Raw genomic sequence first — 26,144 nt, 5'->3', positions numbered from 1 at the left:
CGAGAGAAAACCTAACTCCAGATTAAGGTCTAAAGTGTTAGGTAAAACGCGTCGCTTACCTACGTATTTCTCCGAGAAGGTTTCTGCAATCACACTAATCACACTAATATTATAAAGGCAAAAGTTTGTATGCGTGTGTGTGTTTGTGTGAGTGTGTATGTTTGTTACTCCTTCACGCAAAAACTACTGGACGGATTTGGCTGTTTAGAATGGAGATAGATTATACTCTGGATTAGCACATAGGCTACTTTTTATCCCGGAAAATCAAAGAGTTCCCACGGGATTTTTAAAAAACTACATCCACGCGAACGAAGTCGCGGGCATCAGCTAGTCTTTTATAAGCAAAGAGAAATAAAACATTTTTGATCCATAGTTAACTCAACCATTTTGGTCAAAAACTGCAACAAACATCGATGTATATGGATGGGCCCTTCGAAGATAAAAAACGCGCTCAAAAAGTTAAGAGAAATTGCAAAAGTCTCTTGACTTTGTCAATGACGATGACGTAAGATTCAAGCGTATTTTTGCGGACGGAATTGTATGAGAAAGGCTAATCCATAGTTAAACGAAAAAAAATCAGTCCACGAAAAAATATGTTTTTTGAACCATAGGTTAGCGTAAAAAAATATGGTCAAATATTTAGCCATTGGACAAAAAAAATAACCACTATAACATGGCAAGATAACATCTGTCCTTTTGTGTGATTTTGTTGAAGTTGGGTCAGCAAGTTGGGACACCATTACCGCGCGCCGCGGGTACATAACTTCAGTGTAACATCTCCGTTGCAAATTTAAGTTTTTAAAATAAATTAAGCACAATTCAGCTACCAGTTAGTGTTTATTACGTTTTTGGACACGAAAGCAAACTGGACAATCATTATATTAGCAATGTGGAATGCAGTAAAGTGCTATAAACAGTGAATCAATTCTTAACCAGTGCACAGTGTATAATCTAAATGAAGTGTCAACACTCAAACTACCTTCTTAGATATACATATTCTCTGACGTAAACAAAGTTCACGATTCCGAAACATATTTTTACCAGTGACTATTGTAACTACAATGGCGCAGTGTACAATGTAGCAGACTGAATATCTATAAAGCCCGTACATTCCTGGTTCAAACCTCACTCATCTAAAAAATTTTTTTTCTTTTTTTAATCACTTTTTATGATTTATCTGATATATTTTAAATAAGAAAAATATTTTGAACTTTTGGCTTTTATAGTTTTGTTAATTTAACCGAAAATGCCCGGCTTATGTGCAGCTTGTAATAACAATGTCCTAGTTACGCAAAAAAGATTGAATTGCTCTGTCGGGAGTTGCGCTCTGCTGTACCACAGTGAATGCGTAAACTATGACGACGTCAACCCATCAATTCGAGCGACATGGGTCTGTCCTTCTTGCACGGCTAGCAAGCCTAAACAGGATAACAGCAATACACCAATTCAAGGCAAAAATCGCAAGCAGCAATCGCCCGATAATGCAACCATCTTGCCGCCACTATTGGGCACGACAAGTAGTCCAAATCAAGATGTTATTATAAACGAGATAAGGCGTCGAGAAATGAAGGAACACTTCGAAAACCAACAAGTAAGCCTTAATAAGTTCGATGCCAAGCTTACCGAAGTCCAAAAAGAAGTAAGGGACCTTGGAGGCAAATTTTGTACACTAAAGGAGGAAGTGGATGAGCTCACAAAGTCTGTGCAATTCTTGTCTAATGCTTATGATGACCAGATTGGGTTAAATGAAGAATCCAAAAAGTCCCTGTCGAATTTAAATACAGAAAACCAAAATTTGCGATCGCAAATGATTGACTTGAATAGCAAAATTGATCACCTTGAGCAGCAAGCTAGAGATTGTAACGTTGAGCTTCAGTGCATTCCGGAAACCAAAAATGAGAATATCCTCACCATTGTCCAGCAGATGGCATCAGTTGTCTCTTGCGACCTAACAGATGGCAGCATACTGAACTTTCACAGAGTTGCTAAGATGGACACACAATCACAACGACCGCGAAGCATTGTAGTGAAATTGTCCAGCCCAAGAGTACGAGACGATTTACTTGCGGCCGTTAAACGTTTTAATAAGAAAAATCCACAGAACAAGCTGAATACGTCTCATTTAGGTTTCGCTGGTCAGACCACACCTATATACATCATGGAACATTTATCCCCGAAGAATAAAAAATTACATGCTGCCACTAGACTAGCTGCGAGAGAGAAGAAATACGAATTTGTATGGATAAGAAATGGTCGTATATTTGTTCGTAAAAACAATGGAGCTGCAGCACTGTGGATAAAAAATACTGAAACTCTAAACGGCTTACATTAGTAAATCAATTCTGTATGCATGTATTAACATTTTTACTGTATAAAATTCACGCTAAATATTTTTTACCAAAATGTACGAGGTCTAAGGACCAAAACAGAAGATATCTATACAGCGGCTCTATATCAGGACTACGATTTAATAATTTTAACCGAGACTTGGTTGAACAACACGATTTTTGATAATGAAATCCTAGATAGTCGTTATATCTTACACAGGCGAGATCGCTCTTCGTGTCCACTATCTTGCCATAAAAAAGAAGGTGGTGGGGTAGCAATTGCCGTTAGTAAAAAACTTGAGTCCGTAAGGAAGTACGAATGGGAATCTGTATGTGAAGATTTATGGATAGCGATTAAAGTCAGTCATAATATTTTTATATATGTTTGTGGTGTCTATGTTCAAGGAATGTGTTCTGTCAAGGAAGATTACTTGGAATGCTTTTTTAAAAGTGTGACTGATATTTGTAACAACAAAATAGGTCAAGATTCACCAACTCTTATCATTGGTGACTTCAATTTACCTAACATTTCTTGGGCAACCGATTCGAATAGTAACGGCTTAATGTCTGGTCAAATAGGTAGTAATATAGATAGTCTTTTTTTGGAGCACATTGCTTTCAATAACTTGAAACAATGCAATCCTATTGAAAACATAAACGCCCGTATTTTAGACTTAGTTCTTACAAATAATACTGATTGGATACAAGTAAAAAAAGAAGATAATGCTTTGGTCACAATAGACAACCATCATCCACCACTACAAATTATTTTAACATTAAATTGTAACCGCTACATGAAACCTTCTCGTACACCATTTCTCAATTTCTTCCTATGTGACTATGATAATGTCTGTAATGAACTGGATCAAATAGATTGGTTGTCTCTATTTCAAAATTCTTATTCGGTCGATGTAAAATTAGATATATTTTACCAGACACTAATGCCCATTATTTATAGACATACACCCATGCGGAAACCGCGAGATAGTCACTATCCTATATGGTTCTCAGGTCCATTATTACGAGCACTTAAGGAAAAGGCAAAAATCCACCATAAAAGCAAAAAGTACAATAACCCAATGGACAAATTTGCATACGAATTATTGCGCGAACGTTGTGACATCTTGATAAAAGGTTGTTATGACAATTTTAAAAAACGAGTTGTTGAATGTATTCGTGATGATCCTACCTACTTTTGGAAATATTTTAAACAACAGCGTAAAAATGGTACCAATTGTATTCCGAATGAAATGATTCTGGATAATTTTGTAGCTAAAGGTGGAAAGAATATATGTGACGCCTTTGCTAAACATTTTTCATCGGTCTACATAGAGACCAGTAACTGTCGAGTAGGAAATTCGCCACTCCCAAGCAATATCATTCCCAATGTTCCATTGGGTTCTTGTATACTAACTGAAGAAGAAGTTTTAAAACATCTTTTAAACTTGGATTCACTTAAAGGTCCCGGTCCAGATCTTCTTGCCCCAATATTTCTTAAAAAATGCGCTCACAAACTAGCTAAGCCACTTACCCTCATATATAACTATTCTTTGCAAACGGGTACATTTCCTACCAAATGGAAAATTGCATATATCACACCAGTGCATAAGTCTGGCAACTCAAAAGATAAAAAACTACCGACCTATATCTATTTTATCAATCTGTGGAAAAGTCTTAGAAAGCTTAGTTCAGAAAATAATTTATTATCACATAGCCCCATATCTTGATCCTAACCAACATGGGTTTCGTCCTCGCAAATCAACCACTTCTAACTTAGTTAGTTATATATCAGACATCGCTGAGACTGTAGATGCTACTGGTGAGGTACATGCAATTTACACCGATTTTCGAAAAGCATTTGATATGGTGAATCATGACATTTTGTTATTGAAAATTGAGTCTTTGGGAATTCATGGCTCATTGTTACGTTGGTGTGAATCTTACTTAAGAAATCGGTCACAACTTGTTGCTGTTAATGGTTTTAAGTCTTATGAGATAAAAATATCATCGGGAGTCCCTCAAGGATCTCATCTAGGTCCCACGTTCTTTTTAATTTTTATAAATGATTTGGCACTCAAGTTAAAGTCTAAATTTAAAATGTTTGCAGACGATATAAAAATTTACAAAACCATTAACAGCCAAGCTGATGTGACAACCCTACAAAACGATATTGATGCTGTTCACTCTTGGTGCACTACAAATGGTATGTACTTAAATATTGAAAAGTGTTTCCACATTAAATTTACCAGAAAAAAAAATCCGGTAGACTGTGTCTATAAAATAAACAAGGTTAGTCTTAAGGAAGTTTATAGTATGAGAGACCTTGGTGTTACTGTAGACTCGGCTTTAAGTTTTCGTCCACATATCGAGCAAATAACATCTAAAGCTTCAAAAATATCCGGACTAGTATTCAGACAAATGAAAATATTCAAGGACCCCAGTTTATCTATACTGGTCTTCAACAGTGTTGTCCGTAGCATCCTTGAATATTGTAGCACTGTATGGAGTCCAGGGTATCAAGTTCATTCTGATAGAATAGAACGAATTCAAAAAAGGTTTCTATACCATCTAACTTACAATGACTTCAAATGTGACAAATTGTTTTCATACGAATCTCGTCTCTCTTACTATAAAATGAAATCCCTTAGAGACCGTAGAAAGATTACGGATGTCATTTTTCTGGCAAAACTAATGAAGGGTCTCATTGATGCGCCTGAGTTACTTGAACGCTTGAAGTTCGTTGTGCCCCGTGACTGTAGCCGCTTACACAATCGCAAGACGTTCTGTTTGCCTCAAACCAAAACCAAGCTTGGGCATCATAGTCCGCTATATAGAATGCAGTCTCTTGCAAATAGTTACAGAGATGTTATAGATATCTTCTGTGACAATATACCAAGAATAAAAAGTAAGTTAAGTACACAGATAAGTAATTGTTAGAAAGTAGTTTGTATAAGGTTTTTCCTATTTTGTTGGTAGCTGTTCTGGTTTAAGTTTTTGTTCCTTGTTTGTTAAGTTTATTTTGTGTTGCGCTGTAGTTTTGTACCTACATACTTTAATAGTGCATGCCGAGTCCACATCGAGAAGACGCAATTGCGCGCATGTATCTTTGTCCATTTATCATATTGTATTTTTTCTTACCAATTGTAGTCGGTTTTGTGGACTGAATTAAAAAAAAAAAAAAAAAAAAAAAAAAAAAAGCACCAGTTCTTTGTTTATTTTTTGCACTTTTTCAATGATTATTAACTAGATATCTACCAAGTTAATTTCTGTGAACAATGACACTCTATCATTCATGTATTGCCACTCAATGATAAAAAAATTAATTGCACAACATTATACAATTAAAGACCAGGAAAAGCTTGTAGCAAAATTTTCTGTCAGTTGCATTATAACTACATATAGGTAGGTACTGTAGGAACGGTGAACTTCTATGTAATTTAAAAAGATACCATACCTACTTATTTTCTGATCTGGCATCGGTCTGAAGATATTCCTCATTTAGGTAAGTACAATTTATTGGCAGTAGGTGGAACTTTACCTATACCTACCTATTTTTTCACCTGTGTAATCGTAGGTATCATTAAGATACTACATGTACCTAATTTAATAAGTATAAACGTACAGGCCGAGTAAACTAATGAAAATTATTAATTTAAGTATATCGAACTTAATGTATTGTGCTTAATTTGGTAAGTAAAACTTCCAAATGGGTAAGTAAATTCCAAGTAAATGGGTAGTTCATTCACACATTGAAATTTTTAAGGACATCAATATCTACATATTTAGGTACCTACGTAATTATAATTATTGGTATGCCTTCGGCTGAGATTCTCTTTGCCGCTGAATTTTTTTAAGTTTTAGAGGCTTAGGTAGTTAATATATATTATTGAATATTTTTTTTTATTTCATTTTAATAAAGTTTTATTTTGGGAGACTTTGCCGTGAAGTAATCGCTTGCACTGATAAGTAATTTATATGTTTACCGAACCAGTGGATAGTAGCATTCCGAACCAATGGTAAATTATTTTGATGATTCAAAAGCACTTGTAAAAGTTTATTTGAATAAAAATAATTTGAATTTGTATAAAGAAAAAATATTTCAACACTTTTTCTTTCCATTTTCTGTGACGTTGCGTAGACCGCATGATTCGAGAAATGGGCACGTCATATAAAAGGGTTGAACGTCGTCGGTGGTATGTAATCACATTGCGAAATTTTAAAAAATTGCGATCGATAGAATTTTCCAGTTTCCTATGACGCATGACGTGACATTTTGGTAATGTTTCCTCAAGTTTCTATGGTGCAATGAATTATTTCCCTTTGTCGCTTCATTAGAAACTTTGAGTCGCCTGCTTTGTTGAAAACAAAATCTGTAGCAACTCTTCGAGTTTGGTTTTTGTGTTGCAATTAACAACGTCATAAAATCGTACATAACGAAATAATAAGAGGGCTACCATAGACTGCAAACTTTATCTAAGGCCATGCTAAGACCACATCACATCACACTTCACACTAATATTATAAAGGAGAAAGTTTGTATGTGTGTGTGTGTGTGTGTGTGTGTGTGTGCGTGTGTGTGTGTATGTTTGTTACTCCTTCACGCAAAAACTACTGGACGGATTGGGCTGAAATTTAGAATGGAGATAGATTATACCCTGGATTAGCACATAGGCTACTTTTTATCCCGGAAAATCAAAGAGTTCCCACGGGAATTTTAAAAAACCTACGTCCACGCGAACGAAATCGCGGGTATCAGCTAGTGAGTAGATAATTTTACTCTGTGCTAAGGCTCTGTAGCCTGTAGGTATATATCTATTCTATACATTGTACAGAGCCTGGGAGCATTTTTCCAAATCAAAACAGGATCACACGTAGGCAAACAGAGGCTCGTCCTGAATGTTTGTCGACTTCCGCCTTTGGTAACGAGGTGAGATGCGGGCCGCTAACAGCTAGCTCAAACAGCCTCGAACAGGATACAGGTCAGGAATTCGTGTAAACTCAAACAGTTTTAACATATTTACAGGCTTCTACCTTATGGCCATATTTGACCAATGTAAGTAATTTACGAAAGTAAATGACTGTTTCAATAGTTTATGTAAATGCAATAGGCCACTTTTGTACGTAGTACGGGCAGTGACGAATTAAGACTACTTGGTGCCCTAAGCAATCCATGCCTATGGAGTATGGGCCCCCATATCCGTATGTCAACTAGAATCGGTCTTTAAACCTTTACCGCCTAAAAACATTAGTTTTTTGTAAAATAAGATGATGAGATGTAACTTACTTTGGATGTGGAGTAGTTAGGTGCGACAACAATAAAAACCAAAGCATAATTTATTTATTTATTGAAATGCGCCTTGCGGCTTTCGGGGGCATTCGAATTGTCGAATGCACAAGCGGGCAGCGAGTGGGCAAGCGGGAGTGGGGTTATGACTCTAGATCGGACTCTATGTCAACTTAAAACGCGCGAATTTTCAAATTAGTCCTAGAAACTCTTTTTGGTGTGGTTTTTGGTGACGTGAGTGAGACGTGATGCCCTAAGGGCGGATTTTTTTTGTGCTTCTTCTGGTGCCCCCTCAGACGTGACGCCCTAGGCAATTGCTTAATTTGATTAAGGGTTAATCCGTCACTGAGTACGGGTAGTACGCTGTTAGCCCGAAACATTAGGATGCAAGCCAGAAATCGAAATTCTGACCTTCCAGATAGGACGTCTTTTCAACTAGTTATAGACTATTGAAAGGTGACTTTGATCGAGAGTGTTCTTAGCTATAATCCAAGAAAATCGGTTCAGCCGTTTGAAAGTTATCAGCTCTTTTCTAGTTACTGTAACGTTCACTTGTCGGGGGTGTTATAAATTTTTAATTTACACTTGTGCAATAATGTTATGTCGTAATTTAAAAATTTTATTTTTGCAGTAATAAAATATAAAGGCAAACCACCCAATATTCAGCTTTTTAGCGGAAATCGAATTATAACTGTAGTTTAAATGTTAATTGCTAAATAAAATCAAAAGCGATCGAAAGTATTTTTTTTTATTATTATAAAGATGCAAGAGTTTATATATTATCACAGCAAAAAACATCATGAAACGAAATAATGACACTTTTCTCCAGTTTTTCTGATAGTTGACATTCTCAAAGTCCTATAATACCTAATATAGTCAGCCCTAACTTACACTTTTTATGGTCTTGACAATAAGGTACGCTTTGACTTTGTGTGATTTCTTATAAATAAACTAGCTTATTCCTGCGACTTCGTCCACGTGGATTTATGATTTTTGGAGATCCCGATGGAACTTTTCTTTGTCCTTAATACAATACGACCAAGGTACCTACTTAAAGAATAGGTACATCAGTTCAAACTCCTATTAGTTATTTCATGTTTTACATAGCTTCTCTTTTATTCCTTTTTTTCATCAGGATAATATCATATCGTTTTATTTTGGTCCTTGATTTCATATTTCTGTCGACCTTAACTTCATGAACCTAATTACCCTAATTCTAAATTAAACAGAGTTATACATATTATAGAAATGCATTCTTAGCTTTACCTAATAATTATTATCAAAAAACATTCAAGAGCTGCATAAAATAAAAATCTATAACAATTTAAATAAATCAAAAGAAACCCAATATAAACACCTCAAGCATACCTCAGCTTTCCTAAGTGCTATTGATTTGTATTTGTGAGTGAGTATTAATTAATCATACCATAACGGTTCGCATAAGTACATAAAGAAAATACTGTTTATGTGTAGACCAATTAAAACACTATTTATATTGAGATACGGTAAAGATCATCGATATAATATATAGGAAAGGCGGACTACTGGAGACGGGCTGACTACTGGGTGGCTTACCCTATTCTGTGGCAATATCTGTAAGGTACCTAGTACCCACAATGATGAAAGTTGCCGAACACTTGCTGATTAAAACTTAATAATAAGTAATAAACGTAATAAAAAACAAAATGATGTGAATATTATGATGCGTTCCGTAGGTATAGGTACCTAGATAGATGTAAAATGTAAGCAATAATGCCAGTCCATTTCGGATTTTAGACTTCAAATCAAAGTTTTTGCAATCATTACATTTTTGTAAAATACGGTGCAATTAATTTTTGTTGTTTAATAATAATTTATTTATTGTTGTGAAAAATATTGAAATTGTGGTACACAATATACATTTGACATCATTGCATTGCCTTTGCCAAACGTAAATGAATGGTCGAGTGCTATCCCTCTCTAAGTGGCACTATATTGCTCTGTTAGAGCGAGACAACAGGCAAGCGCTCGTACCGTCTTTAAACCGCATGGCGTATACTTGCGTAGTACGGAGTTGACGGTGTGTCGACATTGTGCATTGGACGTTGGATCCACGGTTGCTGGCCCGAGGCTCCGCGAGCGCCGCGTCAGCTTCGTCACAAAACTCTCGTTTAGTCTCGCAATGGCGTTAGTGGGAGGTGGTTGTGTGTTCGCTTAGTTTCACTTCAACCCGAGCGGACACCGGCCCAAAATATTGGCCTGTCTATTCGTGTTCGGATTACTGGAATTAAATTCCTGTAACCCCGTGCTCAATACGCGATATTCGCCACCACGGACAGTCAAATTTTGGTACGATCTCCACTCAGGACGAATCATTTCAAGGTTCGTACCGTATTCGTACTTTAATACTTTACATTTCCCCTTACTAAACCGCGTTACTAAATCGTCGATTGTCTCATAGTTTCGTTTCGAATTTTGTAATTTTTATGCCGTACGAAAATTGCGGAGTGATGTTTCTAATACTTCTTCGTTGTTTCTGTTGCAGATCATGTTCATCTCATCATAGTTCCTTCTTCGTTTTTAAGTGTTTGTGTTCTGTGAACATTAGTGTATCGTGACAGTGACAGTGTGACAGTGTAGTGATGGATCCCGGATCGCCCTCGTCGTTGTGGCCGCTGCGCCGGAGCGGGTGCTGCGTGACGGCCCAAGGGGCTCCTTCGGGAGAGCACAGCAAGACCGAGGACAGAGCGCCTTCGCCGGTCCTGACCGACCGCTTGTCGGCGGCGCCTTCGCCGTCCAGCCCCGCTCCAGCCAGTCCCGCGAGCCCTGCGCCCCCCCAGCACCAGTTCCAAGCGGCTCTCGTCGCGGAAAAGTATCTCCTACTGGAACAAGTCGAAGGGTCATCGCTTTGTCGGTGTGTGGACGTGCGCACGCAAGAGGAATATGTTTGCAAAGTAAGTGACCGATCTATATCGATAACTAAAAAGTAAAACTATAAACGAAAACCAGTTGGACCGCGTCTCAACCACGCACAATACCAAATTGGTAGCATTAACAACTTAATAGCCAAGCTTGCATTCTGGCGCAGAAATTACTGATGCTCAGTCATCAATTAAAGGAAATGTTTAATTATAGATCCCACTTTGTTACTTGAGAGAAATACCTATCTGTTACGATTTTAAATACAACTTTACAACTGTGCCTAGAGGTACACAAACATACAATTCATCTCAAGACATAAATAAAACCACTAAGTAGGTAGATTAAGTACTTAATTTAAGTAAATAACTTACCCACATGTAAATAATCAAGTTCATTTAAGTTGTGAACGCGAAATTAGCTTGTCAGTTTTGAGTCTTTGTTTAAAGACATTTAGATGCAACGATTTATCATACGACAAAAATAATACCTACCTACTCGATAGGGATACGTAACGACTAGCGCGTCTCGTGTCGAAATTATACCGGGTTTCAATAGAAGTTGCGTACTGTTGTTTGATTGATAGGTACCTACTACCTACCTGCACTGTGTAATCTCTCGACCTCTCTCTTCGTAATTACTTAAGTAGCTTGCTCATCACAAGCACTAATTTTTAAAAAGGAAATGACATTGATAGCCAATCGTTACTTAATATTATGTAAACTTTTCAGTCATTGAAATATTAGAAGTACATACTACATACATAATTTCCAACTCTTTTAAATAATAACGCTATCTATAGACGTGCCAATAAGTCGGCTGCCGAGAGGTTCCAACTAGTAAATGGCAATAATTATGATTGTCCAGCCCAAACCCACAGACATACACATGTAAATATGAGCGATCAAACCAAGTCTGCATGTCTGTAGACAGCTGAAATTTTGAAGTAGTGCCTGCCTACTCAATATCCGCTAGTTCAATCTAGAAGGGTTCCATGTATCCCACGGGATAGACACCCCATGGAGATAAGCCCAGTTCCCAATAATATGCCCACATGGTGTTTCCCTTTCATTGCAATTAATCAATTGTTACTCAAAACCGAGTTAACTCGGTAACTCGTATTAATTGCCCTTGAAAATGAATTCTCACACTGATAAGTGATAACTAGTGGCTTATCTGTGGTAACAATATCAAGGCTCCGTAGGCAGTACCTAAAGACTTAATTTTAACATATAACTAAGTAAGTAGGTATTTGAATAAGCAGTTTAACATACCAGCATTACTATATAACATTTATTCTACTATAATATATTTTTATAACCAAACCAACTAAAATCATCAAAAATGTATAGTAATATTAGTGTAGTAGGTATGTACTTATAATCCAACAGACAGGCAAATATCGCTTATCATTGTTTATTTAATAGGTAGCACTAACCTGCGGGGATGACTTTTACCTCACATTGAGCCAGTATAAATTAATCCATCAATATTTCACACATCTCTACATTACAAAGGCCAAGTTATAATTGAATTTAATTCTCACGTAGTCTGATATTTTTTCGGGTTCCTTACCTCAATAAGAAAAACGGAACCCTTCTAGGATCACTTTGTTGTCTGTCTGTTCGTCTGTAGTGTTTGTCAAGAAAACCTATAAGGTACCTACTTCCCGTTGATCTAGAATCATGTTTGGGAGGTGTCTTATAGCACAAGTAAATAAGAAAATTCGAAAATCGTTTTGTGGTTACATCAATAAAAAAAAAATTAAAAAGTGTTCATAACCAAAAAATTAGTATTTTCAAAGTATCATAAATATTCCAAGTGGGGTATCAATGAAAGGGGTTTACTCGTACATTCTTAAACAGATTTTTGTTTATTTTTATGCGTAATAGTTTTTGATTTATCGTCCAAAATGTCGGAAAAAATACCCGAGTACGGAACTCGCTCTAGGCCGATTTTTTTAAATTTTAAACCACAAGCCTTATCAAAACTGGTTGAACACAATTTCCTATTATTTTGAAATAGTGTGATAACATTGCGTGACTTTGGCTTCATATATCCACAATCTTATTTCCCATACTATGCCACTTATAATCTTAGATGACTAAACTAAGTGCCTACCTACATTCATTCATTTTAACCCAATTAATTACTTAGACCATAGGTACATCTTTATTGAAGTAAAACTTCTTTTAGTGCGACTTAAGAGTAAAAGCTTTCTTTGAACGGAAGTAACGCGAACATTACTTCCGTCTTTTATAATGGCTATCAATTAGAACAGCTATTTTGAGGACAGCTATCTTTTATCTAGATATTTAAAAGCACTAAATAGTTAGTGCAATAGATTAAAAGCTCTGTTTTTAATTTACTATGTAGTTACGACTTATTTTCAAAACTACTAAAATCTAACATGACTAATCTGCCACAACGCCAAAGTTTTACTTCAACTGCGCGTAAAGGTCACACGCACTAATGTTTTTGTATAATGTTATCCTTAATAACGATTATGCCCTCGTATGATATATATTTTCTCGTTAAAAATATCGATGTCAAACTTTATATGTCACGGTCTTCGCGCTGCTCGATCGCACTTGTAGGCCAGAGCCATCGTTTACAATGTCATGTGTCGACTTTCGCAACTGCAAACAATAACGTTAATTCCAAACGTCACAACATTCACACCGTGAGATTAACAAGGATGCCAGTCAGAGATCTAATCGAATGAGTCATTTGATAAAATCAAACTGAACGAAAAGCTTCTACAGATCTGCCAATGACACTGTCTACCACAGCTTCCGACTTTGTGACCTTACCAGCCAATCTACATGCTCGCGAAAAAAATTGCAAAAGCATCTTATAGATCTGCCAAATAACACTGCTTACCATATTTTCCGGCTTATGAGTGAACTTGCCAGTCAACCTAACATGCTTGTCAAAAAAAATCGGCAATTTATCCACATTCCATTAAAAAATTCGTTATACCAAAAATCCAAATGATTTTAAGTAAACTGTCCAACTTATAGACGTTCCAACTTGTAGTTTTCCCACCCCTTTCAACAAAAGCATCTATCTACAGATCTGCCAACAAGACTGCCTATTAGGTATAGTTTCGGGCCTAAAAGTGACCTTGCAAGTCACCCTACATACTTGCAAAAAATTGACTATAGAACTAACCGTTATTATCTCTAATTTCAAAAAAATCATTATATCAAAAATCCAAATGATTTTACGGAAGTAATTTTCTCCAATTTATAAACGTCCCAACTAGTAACTAATGTTCCCACCCCTACTAACAAGCAATAATCAAGTTGGGTTAACTATTAAACCTTCAAATAGAATCACCGAGCTGGATTGGAAGTTGGCACGTCTATAGTTACTAATAAACGATCCAGGATATCAATAACAGATAATTATTATCAAATGCGTCATCTGATAAAATCAAAGGCTAAATTCGAGTAAACTCCTGTTTTTTGCCAGCGAAATCTGTTCCGCGTCCGTTGATTTGAATCATATAGGCGCCAAGGCAACGTACAAAACTACAAACCAGTTAGGAAACTCGTTATTTTGAAGATCCTTGCAATACATACATGCGCACGAACCTACCTATAGGTACTCTTATGTAGTTTATACCTAATTATACCGATTCGCCAGGTGCATTCGATAAAAACTGGACGAACATCTAAAGCTAAACAATGGAGACTTTTGCAACTTTACATCGCTTCCTTTGTAAAACTGGTGTTAACTTTGTCAAAAGATATTTATCGAGTATCGAAAACGCAAGACCGAAAAAAAGTTACACGATAGTGATAATTTTATAAGATGCCAATTGACTATAATGAATAATGACCTGTCTCTGTACCTACTCCTAGCTTCGTCTAAACTGTGATAAATAAAATAGTGACTAGTTAACTACATACTTCTAACAAAATATTGTGACATAATTAAACATTTCTTAAACATTAATAATAATCGTGACATTTAAAGAGACCTTGAAATTGTTACAGTTTTAATTATTATTGCTCTACTATTTACACATTTTAGTTTAAATTAGGAACTTCAAAAATCCTGGAACCCTAAACCGCGAAGCCTATTTAAATAACCGGTCAAGTGTGAGTCCAGCTCGCACACGAAGGGTTCCGTACCATCGTGTGCGAGCACTGTATTTTTAAATTTTATTGCCGGCCTTTTTGAAATTTTTATTATTATTTTGTTGTGCGACAATAGAAATACAGGACACTCAGTGAAATTTCAACTCCACTTATTACGGTTCATGAGATACAGTCTATTGATAGACAGACAGACGGACGGACGGACAGCTGAGCGGAGGCTTCGGGTACGGAAATCTAACACTCGTTTAGCATTGCAATTTGCAATAAATTGATGTGATGTTTTGTATAAGTAGCTGTAGTTTATGGGGCTTAGAATTTAAATTTAAAACAAATTTAGTTTTTTCGTTATTGTTATTTTTCACATAATAAATTATTAACGTCACTCTATACGGAAGACTTACGGAAGGTGATTAATGACGTCACAAGACGTAAGCGACAAATATTTTTAGGGTTCTGTACCTTAAAAGGGAAAACGGAATCCTTATAGGATCACTTTATTTATAACGTCACGCGCGCTGTACGGAAAAATCATGATTTTTATTTTATTACTGTCCAGGAGTAGAAAGTGGACGCATACAGGCTGATGGAATGGAAAAAAATGGAATGGTCTTTAATTATGAATTCTAGCCCCATAAACTACCACTATACAAAACGTCACATCATTTTATTACTGCAGTCCAAGACCCTATTTAAGTATGGTCACCATTACTAATAACTATGTTGGCTTTGGTTTAGGCAACACAGGATACATAGTTCCAGCACTCAGTACCACTAGTATAGTAACAAAGGCCCATACAGGTATTGTCAAGGCGCAGAATAGGCACTTCCCTCGTGAGAACCCCGCAAGGTTAAGTGAGGCAACGTGATCGTTGCTTAAACGCCGTGTATTTACAACATCGACTCTTGCCGACACTACTGCCACATTTGTATTACATTACGCCGAATATTATGATATTTTACCTGGTATTATTTATTGCTTAGGCCTTAGAGAATAGAAATCGTTAGAGCAACACTGGCGTCGTCGGTTGCGTCGGCAATTTCTGATGTCTTTCTCTAAACTAAATTTAGAGAATCTGCATCATTTCAGGGTTCCGTATAGTTATATATATTATATTCCGTATATTTTTCCCTTTACTTGTGCTATACGACCTACCTACCTGCCAAATTTCATGATTCTAAGTCAATAGGAAGTACCCTATAGGTTTCTTCTTGACTGGCAAGACAGACAGACATATAGACAACAAAGTGAAACTACAGGGTTCCTTTTGAGGTACGGAACCTTAAAAAATTAAAAAGTGTTATTTCGTGTACAATTGTGATGGTACGGAACCCATCGTGTGCGAGTCCGACTCGCACTAGATGGTTTTGTATTTTAAGTAATATTGCAAATTAAATTAAAATAAATTGCAAAAATTGAAATTCCTTTTTATAAATTAAATACATATTTAATCTCTTTCTTGAGCAAATAATGAAAACTATTAGTAACATAATTTGTGTAACTTAAAATTTAAAAAAACCCCCGACACAAAAACCTCTATAAAAAACTAGAAAAGAGCTGATAACTTTCAAACGGCTGAACCGATTTTCTTCGATTATAGCTAAGAACACTTTCGATCAAGCCACCTTTCAAACAAAAAAAAACTAAATCAAAATCGGTTCTTTCTTTTAGGAGCTACGATGTCACAGACAGATACACAGATACACACGTCAAACTTATAACACCCCTCTTTTTGGGTCGGGGATTATAAATTGGGTTCAAATGGTAGAGTTACGATGTAGGTAAGTATGTAGATTTTTTCAAGTAACTAAGTAAATAAATAGTAAGTAAATAAAATAGTTGGCCATGTGTAAGCTTGTAGATTTCACAAAATAAAACTGACTTCGCAACTAAGAAATCCGATCCAAGGTGATCAGATGCATGTTGCAGCAGACTGAAGGAACGTTCGTTATTTGAAAAAGGAGTTTTTATAAAATACCCGTAACTTTTGTTAATAATACAAAATGACTGTTTAAAATACAAATAAAAGTATTAAATTCACAATAAATAAAGAAATATTATGTTGGATGAGTTTTGTTTTGTTTATTTTATGAAAAGTACTTTTAAGGATCAACTCAGGTTAATAATTAACTTTTCACATATTTTTTGCCATTACCGCCATTATTATGCCGTAACCAGAGAGAGCCAAAAACCATAGACTAAAAAACGGCAGAGAGAGTTAGGCCGTGTATAGACTATTGAAAATTCCATCTTTACAGTTGATTTACTATTAAAGGTACCTATTATGTATGGCTAATCGTAATCACGTAGTGGATGCGCGTCGAAAATAAGCGTGACCTTCTCATTGACATTGTGAAATAGACAAGTTGATAACGCACCGATCGCCGAATGTCAAAGCGAGGCTAGCGGGCCCCCCTCTTCAGTGTCCCCCCACCCGCATTGAAGCCGTTCCGTTAACGTAACAGAATTGTGTTACAAGTTCATTGCTGACTCACTAACAACTTTGATCCGTTATCAGGAAACTAAATGAGATATGAACTCGAATCTAATACAAAAATTAGTTTTTTTTGTAAACGAGATCATAAAAAATTTATGACTTGTAAATAAGCTATTTTTATCTTTTGATACACGTGTTTGAAATAGTTATTATTATGTATTTTGTAAATTGAAATAGGCATTAAAACTGTGTATCAATTCAAAATTAGACTTAAAAGATGCAGATGTGTTCAAAATTAGTAACTCCACCACCTAGGTTTAAATGTTATGTTAGGTACCTACTTACTTAGTAATAAGTAGTTGCGCTATACTATACCTACCTACACAACCTTTAAAAACACTAGTTCATTACAAGGAGTTCACAATTTATCTTCTTAATTATTTATAAATATCCATATGTACTTAATTTAAAACAATCTCTTGTGTACAATGACTTTCTAAGCAAGTCATTGCTTGTGTAAGACAGATTTTAACTACCTACTTCACAATTTTTGTTGTATATTACCTAGGTACCTACTTAGGTATATTCAACAACAATATTTTACTCTCAAATCTTTTGTAAATTATGATCTACATACGTATCTAAAGCAATGATGTCCTAGATAAAAACTCCTAGATTTATTAATCATTTTACTAATTATATTTGACACACTTTTAGGTTAAACTAAATTTGTACACTGTTTGTCTTTAATTTATAAAACCTTCATAACCATATTTTACACTCTTATTCTCTCTTTTGTATTTAAGATTTTCGTACATATTTTATAGCAATGATGTCCAAGAACTCCTATTTTAACAATTACCCACTTATTTGAATGCACTTTTAACTTTGAGCATTAATATTTTTAACTTTGCTCGAAAATGTAGATCGGTAAACATTTTGCAACAGTACATACCTAACGATTAAATAAATATTGATATCGCCGGTAAGTAGGTTAGCTGCCGTGTACGCATATGGAGCCAAATATTATCAATTGCCTCAACCAACTATTGCGAATTCTTATCGGTTCTTTTTTCGCAAACACTTGACAAATAGGTCAAATAGTATTTTCGTACAACGCCCAAGTATTATAAAGTTCACTTAAGTACTCATATTTTTTATTCGATGAAAAAAATACGAGAGAAGGAATTGATTTCTTCGCAATATTTCGCCCAAAATATAATACTTATACTTACCGATTGTAAGAGACATGAAATACGAACTCCAAGGATAAGTTCCAGACCCTAAAGCATAAGGAGGGAGCTTTGCTGAGATAAGAATGGATTTTCAAGAAAGTGGTCAAGATACCAACAACACTAGGGATTAGGGAAGACCCTTACGTCATCTTTTTAGTTCATTGGTAAAAAAAAAAAATCACTAGCAACCTTCGACACGACAAAACGGACGCATTATATCGTGTCGAAGGTTCCCGTATGTCTACAAACAATTAATTTCACAAGCTTTCTATAAATAGGCAAAGTTTTCATAATAAACGCTCTTACGCACGCGATGTGATTCATCATTAATGCCAGTCGGAAAATCGGTTTTGGTATTTTGTATATTTGCGTTCACAATGTCGTTGACATTTCGTGTTAAGTTCGGAAATGAATTGCCGCCCTGTCACCCGTTAAAAATAATCATCACTAAAAATATAACTTGACGATCGCTATAATATTTTTACTAACACATCATCACTTTAAGTATTTATATTTTAATCTTCAATGGTGTTCTTTATTTAAAGAAATGACTAAAGTACTAACAAACAATTTTTTATATTTCGAATTCAATAATAATGCATCTGTCGACCATAGCCAGCCAGCCAGGCATTCCGCTTAGAAATCAGTTCGCGTCCAGTAGTTAGTTATTAATCTCTAAAGTCTAAACACAATAAATAATAGGAATGCTTTAGCGTCCAGTATATATTCGCGAAGGGTCAGCATTCATTCATTTTATTCATTTAAAAGCTTAGACTCATTCATATTAGACTTATATAGAAGCCCTTTCAAATTCTTTGAAAATAGAATCTCCTTGAGATTTTGTGACGTATCAAACGTAGGGAGTAGGGAGAAGATGATTCCTATTATGTAATCTATGAGAATTGAGAATAGATTACGTCAAAGTTTTGCTGTTCCACTCATCGATGTATTAATTTTTCAATGGGTGATCTACTCGTGTAAGACTCAGCAACAAAATTGAGAAGGGGGTAGTCAAGGACGGGAATATAATATTTATTCGAAGCAACCTTATTAAACCATACTACGAAGTATTTCTAAGGTTTCCCAATTTATCGTAACATACCTAACACATAAAGTCATGATAGATCCATTGTCCCTAAAATATTTTTAAATAGAGACACTTCTCAGTTTCATAGAAATGTTCTTTCCAGGTGGTATCAAGAGATTGCAGTAGTCTTCTACAAGCGCACTACCGTTTAGACGGCCACCCACACGTGAACCCTATCCACGAAGTGCTGGTCGGCGATAAGAGGGTGTACCTCATATTCCCGAGATCGCACTCAGACCTGCACTCGTACGTGAGGGCGAGGAAACGGTTAAGGGAACACGAGGCGCGGAGACTGTTCCGACAAATGGCAGAAACGGTAGCGGCATGCCATGAACAAGGCATCGTATTACGGGATCTAAAGCTGAGAAAGTTCGTCTTTGCGGATCCTCAGAGGTGAGTCTTTTTGATGATTGAATAATGTGTAAACAGCTCGACTAGCTAAAATACCCTTAACTATAAGTCAAAGGTTAACTCTTTTATCATAAACGTGGCAGGGGATAAACAAAGGGGGGATTTGTTTGTAACATAGGATTGGATTTGCATTACTTTTACTCATATGATGCGTCATTTACTTTTTCCTAATACGAGTGTCCACTGGTACAAAATCTGTTAGCGCTATTATCAATGCACTGGCATGTCCAACTTCTGCGATCGGTTTAAAGTTGTTAACTGCGTCTATGCCTCGAGTAACTTTGTCAATGCAAATTACACAAGGTAAACGATTTTCGATTGCGAGCGGGAGATATCGTCTGTAGGGGAGCGTTGCGACACGTCAGTCAGTTCATTGGCAAAATTTAGCACACGGCAATCCAAGTGGCTGTGTTTGTACTACGATAACGCTGTATTTCAACCGATTGCGATTTATACTAGGCAAGATTTCTCTACATTAAATCAAAGTCCTTGCGAAAACATAACATAGTGTTGGGAAATCATCGACGGTCTATTCAATGGGTGGAATGGTGTACGCTCGTTCTAATGAGGTTCTAATCTACCCTTTGTATTTATGATTTCGGCGTTTGATACATAACTTTGATACATAACATTTTTAATAATAGTACGTACCTATTGAATTTTTCCTCATCATCCCAGGAAAATTTTAGTATAGTATCAGCATTAAATAGAATGTAGAACATTAAAAAAGTCTGAAGTTCACACGTGGTATAGAAGCGAAATCTTCAGAAAACTAAACTTCCAGAGAATACTAATTAATATGACAAATGCAGAACGTCAAAAATTCTTAACACGGACACCATTTGAGCGATAGAAATTGAATGTAACCTTATTTAACGTACCATATAAATCAATCACTTATCTCTTTATTTTTTTGGTGATCCGCCCACTACAGAAGGTCCGTGAGAAAAAACTTATTTCAAAGACACAAAAACGTCGGAAACGGAAACGATGTATGTATCAAGTAGCTTCATTTCCTTTGTAACCGATAGGCCTGTGTAAGAAGACGATAAACTGTTATCAAGTAATTTATTGTAACCATTTATATGGCATCCTGATAATGTACCTACTGTTGAAGTCCTACTACCTATTAACTTAAAGCTGTTTACTGATACTTATTTCATTAGCACTTTTGTTTAAATACTTGTCCTATTAGCAGATTCGATTGAACTTAGTGCAATAGTAAAGCCTACCTTAAAAACAAAAGTGCACGCGCAGATGTTCTCTATTGAAAATAAGGAATAATATAGTTCATATAAACTTTATTGAATTTTGTCACTATTATTAAGAATACATAAAAAACTTATAATGACAGGACTTAAAACTTATTAAATAATTACGTATTATTTTGGTCATCTAAACTACTTCTCAGGCTATATTCAAGTAGAACTAGCAAACAACAACTAAATATGGATTCAGAAGTTTTAATCTGGTCCTTTTAATAAAAAGATGAAAATTCGGATACGAATAGATGCAGTTAATCATCTAAATATAACGGAGTATATAATAATAACGGAGTGACCCTATAGAGGTGGTAACAGTTTCAAAAATTAATAAATATCGATACAAAATGCACAGTATATTGAACAAGAGTTGCAGTAAACAGCGAAGGCGCAAATATTACAAATAATTACCCAACTTTATTAATTACAAGCAGCCGGTAGGAACCGGCGGATTTTCGACTTTTGAAATGTTATCTGGCCTCCATTGTTGCGAATATCTCCGGCAATGCTAGCGGCTCAAGGCGAGCGGTGTCATTGCTGCGTACAATACAATCGGGTCAAGGGTGAGCGGCGCAGCGCTACGCCCGCGCGCGACCCCATGCGGGCACCACTACCTGCCTCCCTTATCCAATCACCTGATCCCCATTAATAATATCAACAAAATTACATTATGCACCCCTTACGCTATTTACATCAACAATCGCATTCCTGTAAGGTACAAATAAAACTCCATCATTCACCTGTCCCGCATCCCCAACCCTTATATTGTTTGATTTAATAGATCGTTTATTTTGATAACGAACTCAATCTCGCTTTCTAATAATATAATGAGTATTGTGCTCGGGATTTCGAAAACTTAACAGTTCGGCTGAATTTGTTCATTCGGATCCAATCTCATTCGGATTGCCCTCCCACGACAGGGGCAACAAACCCACCTTTTGTATATTGCGGTCTCCTTGTCATCACAGCCGAGACAATTTTCATTACGCCTCCACAAAACTCAGTCAGACAATAATGGATTCTTTGACCTGTGTGGATATTCCATTTGTCCTAAGTGACATTCGTCAAATGGATTTAAAAAATGCCTTTGACGCGACCGCTAAACTCCAAAACGGCAACACGTCAAAGCCGAAGTTACATGAACTGTAATCCCGTATCTATGTTTACGCAACAGTATTAACTTAGTCCGCTTTTGAGTGGACGTACAGTAAAAAAAGGGTAAAATTTAATACCCTTCAGCGGAGTATCATCAAAGCGAACGTTGTCAAAAGCGTCGTTTCGCGATGCGGAACGGGAGCCGTGCCTCACATGTAAAACTTTTGCTTCACCTTTTACGTAATAGCAGAGCCGCATAGCCAAGCAAGTACACCGCAACTTGAGAAGCCTTTTCAAAGTTGCTGCTCAAAGCCGGAATGCCAAAACACATTCGGTTATTATACAAAAAGCCTAATCTTAAAACAACCGAACCAAAGTCTTACGTCTGGAACTTTTTGCTATTTATGGAAGAATATTTGCGTAATGTTTGCCTTTACTTTACATGCCAAGAGATGAAAAAACATCTGATGGCAGCTTACTATTTGCTTCTTATGAGAGTCACAGATTGTCTACAATGATAAACGCAAGCTGCGGAAACGCGTCCAGTTCGCCATATGCCGCATTACTCCAGAAAGGAAATGTAACTTTTTGTTTCCGTGATAATAACGGACCGCTCCATGTCAGGTAGCCAGCTGTGTCGACAGGATCTTGACCTAAAATAATTTCCCGTTAATGGGCGTGCGTCTAACTTTCCCAGAGAAATTCTGTCGTCTGATCAAACAACCGGTCAAATTTCATTTGCATACCGGCAGCTGACCTTGCGTAGCCCTAATAAATTCTAATGACGCTATGCACATGTCGCGACGGTCAAGATTATTCTTCAACGCTCTTCGCTGCCGTGAGAATGGTCACATGTCTGATCGTGGAAGGTGCAATCCGAGCAAGTGACCCGCCCTTTCGACCTCCGTTCTCACGTCTGGCATAAAGGCACCCCTGATTATAAATTCGAGTCATCCGGCAGACTCCACGCGACGCTGTCCCGCGATTCGCACCGTCTCAAAGGTAAATAAGAACATTAATATTGATTCCGCGTCTCTTTGACGCTTTGAAGTGGATTTTCTTGACACTCGTCCGTAGTTTTTACCCATCCTTTGAGACTGGATGAAATTATTTTTCCCCGCTGATATAAGACCGGGTGCCTTGCTTTGACATTATAATTAGGTGAGATGTATAACTTTGATAAAAGATGAATATTTTTATATGCCTTCAGTATTTCGGGCATAATAAAATTCAAATTGAACCGATTTTAGATTAAATCTTACTTACATCTTACTATGTATTGGAACTAGGTTAAATATTCGTGGGTAGAAAGGTGTTAAAAGACTGGTTCCGTCGCGTACTTTCACCGAGAAGGATGCAGAATCTATTGAATATTATTGTATCAAGTAACAAAAAATATTAAAGGAAATCTCAATCATAGCATCCGGACAAGGATCTTCAGAAGACATCCAGGTAGGCTTGTGTCGATAACGCAGGTATCTGATCCCAAACGGTGAATCAAATTAAGGATCACTGCACATGGCATTTTACGCTTTTACCTACTAAGTTGTGAAAAAATTAAAACGGTTCTTATAAGTTTGTCCACGCAAATCCATTATGGGTAAGCTTGACGCAAAACTTTTTTCGAAAGTCGGATGTTTCCCGTCGAATACAATTTAAAGTTTTGCCAAAACCGACAGGATATTGCGAGCGGAAGTATCTGATTATAATAAAAGAGCTTATTGTAGATGCACACGTCTTCAAAAAATTTAATTTGCTGAACGCAAGTTTACAATAGGCTTATATTAGATGCACCAGACTCGGCGGAGCCCGCGAGTTCTCTCTCGCTGGTAAACACAACGAGACCTTTGTAAACAGTCTCAGGTATAAAATATTGTCCTCGGCGTATTGTTCGGGCTCATCCCGCCCACTCCACGCCAAAATAATAATACCGCGGCGAAACGTTCCAGGTAACAAAACAAGACCCGAGGTTTTTTTGCGTAACACGGTGTTTAGAAGCCGGATCGGGTGATCGCATACATCGCAAACAATGAGCCGCTCGCGATACGGCTTTTGATTACGCAACTTGATACATAATAATGTGGCAGCAGGAATACTCCTCGTATTGACTTCAAGAAAGTGGAATTTATAAAGCGCCGTGTTGTACTTTGAAATCGTCAAGCTAATTCAAGTGAGCATTCTTGTCGCGAAATTATATCGGCGCGTCTGCGTGCGGTATATTTATGGCTCTGGTTGAGCTGGCACTCTCTAGCGGATGTGCCAAATTGGTTCGCGATAGACCCGGCAGACGCCGTCGCGTCGCATTCCGGCCCGGCCACCGCACTACATTTCCCTCAAACAACACAGAGTTTTCAAACCCCTCGTTTAAAAAATACCAACGTACACTAGACATCTCTGTATGAATGCCACAAATCATATCGTGCCTTGAACGCCGCCCGTAGCGATTTCTGATATTGGCAACGAAAGCGTGTATAGCTGCACCCACACCGGCTGTTTTGAAAACCTTTTGAAACCAGGTTGCCAAAGTATCGTGGTGTAAGCCACACCGCTGACTTACAGCGACGCATTTGCATAATACCGGGCTCTGTGAGTAACCCGTTCGCGTCAGTGCGTCTCTCCATTTCGACAGTTGTATAACTCCAGTGCAACATAAAAGGTATTGTTAGAATTGCATAATCTTCCCTTGGATACAGTTTTGGACGAAGAGTTCGGCGTAATTTCTCTTGGCACCCAGCGAGGCGCCGGTATCGGTATAATTCGGGATCTAGTTTGGAACGCGATTACACATCAAGTTTACTTTTGTACGACATGATTCAGGCGTGCCGGAATTCCGACGTCTATGTTATTCGTTTTGGGGCGTTTGTTGTGGCCTCGGTCGACTTGCGGCTGCTGAGGTCGTGCGCAACTGTGCCAATGTCGCTGGCGCCGACGCTGCGCGCCTCTTCGCTCGTGCGGAACCGCCGATTGAACTCATTTGGGAAGCGGTGCGTGTACCCTACGTCATGCGATAGAGGAGTCGAAACAATGCAAGTGCCCGTGCGAATAAAGCAGACGGGCATTTTCTCGACCACCTACACCTCTCCTCGTTCCGTAAATACTTACATGAGTTAGACGAGGGCGACGGGCGAGCATTCGTCACTACTATAAATAATACATGTTCGCACCTTTTTTGGTGATACGAAAACACCGGACGCGGCTACCGGACGTGGACATAGTGCATTGATCTCGAGCATCACTACTTACTACTCGAATCACAATGCGGGCGTCATTCTGGGAAATGAACTGCCGGACATAGCTGTCGCACATACAAAAGTAAATTTTATTTTTGCGAGTCTGAAAGGCGGTGTTTGCAAACACCTGCTCTTAATATGTGTAAGGGATGTAATGGTTTTTCTCACATCGGAAGAATTGATATCCGGTCCGGGTTTTTTCTTAGCAAGTTCATTTGTCTTTTATGTTCCAACTTTCAAGGCGCTTATTGTATAGAGGTGTTTCAGTGCACAGCTGAGAAAAGACCTAGCTATTAAATCGATCGCGTTGCGTAAAACAAAGGTCTGCGAAACCTTGTGCAAGCGAGTGCGGCGCGCCCGCGCACTGCCGACATATCTGCGGATTTGCGTAACTCCACATTTATCCGCTGATACGCGCCCGTGTGTTGTGACATTCAACCTAACAGCTATCTACCGCTGTACTTCTGTACCAATTACATTTTATTGAAAAGAACGGCACATAATCCCAATAAGCCACCGAATCTTCATCGTCGGGGAATAGTTTCATTTCAAGTTATATTGGGTAATCGTTGGGAATGTCATAAAGTTTGGAAATACATAGCTCATGCCTGACTAAACTTACAACGAGGCTTATGGAAAAGAAGCGAGTGTCATGCTCATGTCATTATCATGATATCACGTGGTGAGTCAACCTTCGTTAGTTCTTACAAAGGCGTCTACGTCTAGGTCCTTGTACCGGCGTAACATTTGCAACGAGGCCAATGACTAACT

General features: G+C 37.3%; 2 protein-coding genes across 2 annotated transcripts in view; both read left to right on the top strand.

Moving 5' to 3' along the window:
* The first annotated feature begins 1,246 nt into the window (after positions 1-1,246).
* On the top strand, positions 1,247-2,332 carry LOC123867363. Its single transcript, XM_045909363.1, has one exon. The coding sequence runs from the start codon at positions 1,247-1,249 to the stop codon at positions 2,330-2,332; it is 1,086 nt and encodes a 361-aa protein (XP_045765319.1).
* A 7,354-nt stretch (positions 2,333-9,686) lies between these two features.
* LOC123878083 (tribbles homolog 2-like) overlaps positions 9,687-26,144 on the top strand; it is a 58,396-nt gene continuing 41,938 nt past the window's right edge. The window contains exons 1-3 of the mRNA XM_045925181.1: positions 9,687-9,972; positions 10,136-10,544; positions 19,479-19,768. Coding sequence (XP_045781137.1) covers positions 10,233-10,544; positions 19,479-19,768 — 602 coding nt within the window. The 5' untranslated portion in view covers positions 9,687-9,972; positions 10,136-10,232. The remainder of the gene's footprint in view (positions 9,973-10,135; positions 10,545-19,478; positions 19,769-26,144) is intronic.

Source organism: Maniola jurtina, chromosome 1, assembly GCF_905333055.1.
Source record: "Maniola jurtina chromosome 1, ilManJurt1.1, whole genome shotgun sequence".
Classification (NCBI taxonomy): domain Eukaryota; kingdom Metazoa; phylum Arthropoda; class Insecta; order Lepidoptera; family Nymphalidae; genus Maniola; species Maniola jurtina.
The sequence above is the reverse complement of the archived record's forward strand: the minus strand, read 5'-3'. Positions and strand labels throughout refer to the sequence as shown.

Bases quoted from the DNA above. Each gene is read 5' to 3' on its own strand.
- LOC123867363 (XM_045909363.1), top strand. From the start codon at position 1,247: ATGCCCGGCTTATGTGCAGCTTGTAATAACAATGTCCTAGTTACGCAA.